At 35.2% G+C, this 5,169-nt stretch overlaps 1 protein-coding gene and 1 long non-coding RNA gene across 2 annotated transcripts in view; one reads left to right on the top strand and one right to left on the bottom strand.

Moving 5' to 3' along the window:
- Positions 1 to 267: 267 nt before the first annotated feature.
- Positions 268 to 5,169, bottom strand: part of LOC128246582 (cytidine deaminase-like) — a 9,803-nt gene continuing 4,901 nt past the window's right edge. The window contains exon 4 of the mRNA XM_052964845.1: positions 268 to 1,037. Within this exon, the coding sequence (XP_052820805.1) occupies positions 915 to 1,037 (123 nt within the window). The 3' untranslated portion in view covers positions 268 to 914. The remainder of the gene's footprint in view (positions 1,038 to 5,169) is intronic.
- On the top strand, positions 2,410 to 5,142 carry LOC128246583 (uncharacterized). The gene is made up of 3 exons (XR_008263287.1): positions 2,410 to 2,596; positions 4,641 to 4,768; positions 5,054 to 5,142. It is a non-coding gene; the product is annotated as an uncharacterized LOC128246583 (long non-coding RNA).

Genomic DNA, 5,169 nt, shown 5'->3' with positions numbered 1-5,169 from the left:
TTTTATTGTTGTATTATAAATAACAATTCTATACACAAATTCAAATGACTCTAAAGCAATAATCAAGAGGAGTTATCATTTTATCTGTTAACGCTGTGCAATACTATTTTTATGAAATTATTAAATATATTCTTCTGTTCACTCGACCGCTCATGTATGTTTATTTTTCTAATAAATAATAAACTTTAAACTACACAGTGTTTTATTCTTTGTATTGTTACACGATATATATCTGAAGATCATATAAAATATATATTGGTTGTTAAAAACATAATAGAAAGCAGAAACTACATTCAATTGAGCTTAGCTGTATTTAATAACCACCCCGATTCCATTTAATTTGAATATTTGAATCCAAATGTTCTGCTCAGACAGTAAAATAACTGACCAATGAGTTGATTGGAATCACTGAGGCGTGTCTAAGGTTGATGACAGAACAATATTGAAAACGGCCCCAGCTGACCGTTTTATTGAAACTATATATTGACTGTGATGAAAGGCGCACCATTCTCATCGCTTGTCAGAAGTATTGATTTCTCTTTATATCGTCTTATTTAAATCTGCCCTCTCATAGATTTACCGTTTTAAAAATCAGATCCCAGGATTTTATACTGATGTTCAAAAAGTGATGTTTTATGCATTTTTTTTAATGGCCTAATAACATTTTCAGTCATAAATCATTAATTTTCGAACGTAAATATGAAAAACGATTTTTGCACAAAATTTGGCTCATTCCAAGACAAAAAAAAAATAAAATAAAAAAGTTGTCAAAACGGTAAATATGTGAGAGTGCAGCTTTAAGAAACTTGACCAAATTAAAATATAAAAATATTAAAAACTGTAAATGTACACGATATTTCTTGAAATTGTCTTAAATGTATCAGGTAGATTTGTTCTGAACAAATTAGTCAATATTATTTCTTGGCAGTGGGCAAGAACGGATTCTGAACAAATCCCAAGGGAAGTAACTCGCTAGTTTTCATCATCTTATACGTCATATCCGGTTTCGTCATGATTACGTCCCAGTTGCCTCCAAACTGGAAATAAACAGAATATATAAGCAATAAATTAAAAACTTGGTTGTCACCACTGCGTTAATATTGGTGAGCTATTGCATTAATTCAATTCAATTAAACTGACATCGTCGGCAACCACGGAACTTCATTCCGTTACACTTCACGGCCTCTAAACGCCAGCTCCACCACTTTTCGGTGGTGCAAAGAAAAAGAGCTGTCGACACTTCCGTGGTGGAGCTTTGCCCTATGTTTACATGAACAAACGTGAGTATGATTTATATTTTATTTGATAATTTCATTTAACGGACATATTTCGAAAATCGGAGAATGTGGTACCGTGTAAGAACACTTCTACTGTAGGCTGATTACTATTTCTTTTCAATATTGTGCAAACTGTGTTGACAGGAGCTTTTCTCCCGAATCGGACTTGTGCATATTTTTAGATCTGGTTGCATAGCAATTACATTTCAGTGCTTACACACCACGTAAGAACATTCTCACGCATGCAAACATAACTGTTATGTATAGTACCTATGCCGGAACACAACACAACTGATAAGCACTTCTTGAAAAGGTAAAAATGCACATATTTATAAAAGTGGTGGCGCTGTTGCCCTATTGTTGGCGTTGTCGAGTAGTGGTGGCGCTATCGAGTATGTTTTGCTTTGAAGTAATATAAAAAGTTAACGCTTTTGGAATGAACACAAAAGTTGCTATGTTTATCATTCATTGGCGCCGCACTGAAGTGCGCGCCTATTATGGAATGGGAATTTATTTTAGTTAGTGGTACATGTAGGAGCGGTTTTTAAGTTGATTGACAGTTGGGTTTTACTGTTATTTTAATATGATTAAAAAATGCAAATGGATGGCGATTGCATGTGTGTTAAAAAGTGCTACTTATGGTTGAAAAGATTGTCTTCAATTTATCTTCGAAACATTATATCGGAAGAACGACAAATAAGTTTAATAACTGTTCCCGATTTGTTTACGTTTTCCGATTGGGTACCTGTAATATCATGTGCCGGAAATGTAAACATTCGGAGGAGTTCCGAATGAAATGTAAAATGTGTGGACCGGTAATTATGTGAATGGGAATAATTATGTTTTGTGTTTTGTTATGTTTACTGCATTAATAAACCATGAGGTAAGCTGATTTCTTTAATTTAATCGATATTGGAATTAAATGTTCACCTAACTTTATTTGTTAATGTGTTGAAGGTGACATTAGTAAAATTTTATTACGATTGCCCCCGAGTTGATTTATTTTTAGAACACTACACATATCCGGATGTTGCTATTTTTAGAACCAGAAGGTATTTCCCCGCTATTCATAGGTCAATAATGGAATTTCTACATCGTCGATTAATAGTTGGAAACTCGGTGAAGTTTTCTCATGAATATACGTTTAAAATAAGCAAATACTAAAAGTGCACACTGACAGTTGATTACGATACATCTAACAATTTGAGTCATTACAGTAAAACAAGTGAATTATACGCGTAAAAGAAGATTTTCTGTCGAAAAAACTAATGTCAACAATCAGCATGGAACTGGGATATTCGTATCAAAGGGCTATTCATGTAAATATCCTTGAGTAGTTGTGTACGTTTATGTGTTCAAAAATGTTTGTTTTTAGCTCTACTGGCCAAAGGCCAGAAGAGCTTATGCGATGGTAATGTGTACGTAGTATGTGCATCCGTGCGTCCGTGCGGTCGTGCGTCTGTAAACAATTGCTTGTGAACACGATACAGTCTTCAGTTTTGATTGTATCTCGATGAAACTTGTACAGTATCTAGATATCCATTAGAGCTGGGTTCCTTTCGAAAACCAGCCAGATCCGCCCATGCATGCCTAGATTATGGCCCTTGATAGTATAAAAAATGCTATTGTGTTAACAATTGGTTGTGAACACGATACAGTCTTCAGTTTTTATTGTATCTCGATGAAACTTGTACAGTATCTAGATATAGATTAGAGCTCGGTTCCTTTCGAAAACCAGCCAGATCCGCCCATGAATGCCTAGATTATGGGCCATGAAAGTTTCAAAGAAATGCTTTCTATTTTTAGCCAGGTCTGCATGAGCGAATTCTATTTTTAGCCAAGTTTACATGTACATGTAAATTCAAGTCTAGAGTTAAGGGAGACAATTTGCAAGTCAAGGATTTTGAGAGACAATTTGCTTTTTGCTTCTGCAGCTGATTTTGTGAATTACTCTGCCTTGTTCTTGTTGAAAGCCCAAAGGCCATTTTTTAGCTTTAAGTTCTGTAGTTTTCGCATTCATCTTAACAAAATTGGTTGTGAATGTTGAAGTTATGCACCTGGTGTCATTATTGGCCACACCCAGGGTTCACAGGTTTGGTAAACATAAATCTGGAAAGGTTTGAAAATCTTTGTGTGTGTTCGTGCATCCATCTCAGCACAATTGATTGTGAATGTTTGTTCAAATTTATCAATGTTGTCCTAGGATGCCCTTGACTTTGACCAACTTTTTTTAACTTTTAAAACTACAGAATTTTTTACTATGAGTACAGTTTTGAAAGCATTTTTTTTGTCAGATGACTTTTACTTGGCACATATTAAAATAGCTCATGCAACTAATCTGCTTACAATACTTTCTGGGCTCAGATGTTGAACGTGCTACGTTTTTAGGTAACCCAAACACAAAACATAAACTATATGTCTGTTGTCTTTTAACCATACATACATGCTCTGGATTGATATGACCACAAAAGCCATGCCAGTAGAGCATAAGCCCTTTTGGGCCTCTTGTTTAATTTATCTTTGGAATCCTTAAATCATTTTTATTTGCTAAATGTTAAGACAGCGTTTTAATATTTCTACATGTACTATAAATATACATGTTACATACTTTACATCTACTTATAATGCAACAGTTAATTGTAACCACGGCCCCCCAGGTCCGAGGAATAGCTGGGACTTTGACTTTCGGTCCAGCCAACCCCGGGTAAAATCCTCGTCCTGCGAGGACGAACTGTTGGTCAAATCCTCGCCATATGCCCCCGTACCCCAGGGAGCCTAGGAAAGGCATATTCCCGGCTATATTTTGCTCAAAGACAAAACCACCGCATTCACCCGGCACTGCGAGGCCACCTGAAAGGTAAAAACACAGCCCATTTCCCCGGCTATCCCCGGCATATCCCCAGACCTGGGGGCCGTGGTTACAATTGACTGGTGCATTATGTTCATGTTACATATTTTTAAATGTACTTATGTACATCATTTATGTATATGATATGAGTATGTAATCTTTTATTTGATTGTTTTTTCTTAGAAAAATATTAGACTTAAAAATACCCATTATTTGTTTACAAACTGCATATTTTCAAAATAAACCTGTATTAAAAGATGTACATGGTTTCGGGCTGGAAGCCACGACAGCTTGGACACAAGCGACATTCATTTGCTTGGTGTAGTTCTCGTTGAACGCCATACTGTTGTGAATCATTATCAACCATATGCACAGCAACTACACATTTGTGCCTACCAACCCTTACTCTTGGCTAAAACGGATATTAGTGCAGAATGTATAATTAATACATGTGCATTTGTATTTTACGGTGGTAGTTTCTTTTGGTTGATAATCAGAAGTCTAATTTCTTTCAGGCAGGAAAATGACTGAATATTACTATTATATGAAGAATTCCAGCCTGCATTAAATACTTTGTTGGATCATTGAGACAGATTTGACATCCATGTCTATCCACAAGGCAGTCACATCTGATAGAGATGATGTGAGTATTTCATATAAAACATATTTAAGTTGGTGTTTGTTGTTTTATAAACTCACTGTATTCAATAATCCAGTGGTGGTGGTGGTGGTGACGATGGGGGTGGTGATGATGAATTTTATTGATAAATTTAGTAATGTTCTTTATATTATATACATGTATGTATCAGCTTATTGTTGTTGTTTTTAAATAATGTTGAGAAATATTAAACTGTTTATATTTTATTTTGTATGGCAGTATTATTATCTATACAAATTAGTTAGAAAGTACTTTTTTTTTCTTTTACAGCACTAAACATTCTAGATGGGTAAAGAACCTGAAGGGGCATGAAAACCAAATCAGCATTGACTCAGCATTGAGTAATTATCATCTGTGCACACACAACAAGTACAAACGCATGGGAA

Source organism: Mya arenaria, chromosome 9 (assembly GCF_026914265.1).
Source record: "Mya arenaria isolate MELC-2E11 chromosome 9, ASM2691426v1".
In the NCBI taxonomy this organism is placed as follows: Eukaryota; Metazoa; Mollusca; class Bivalvia; order Myida; family Myidae; genus Mya; species Mya arenaria.
The sequence above is the reverse complement of the archived record's forward strand: the minus strand, read 5'-3'. Positions and strand labels throughout refer to the sequence as shown.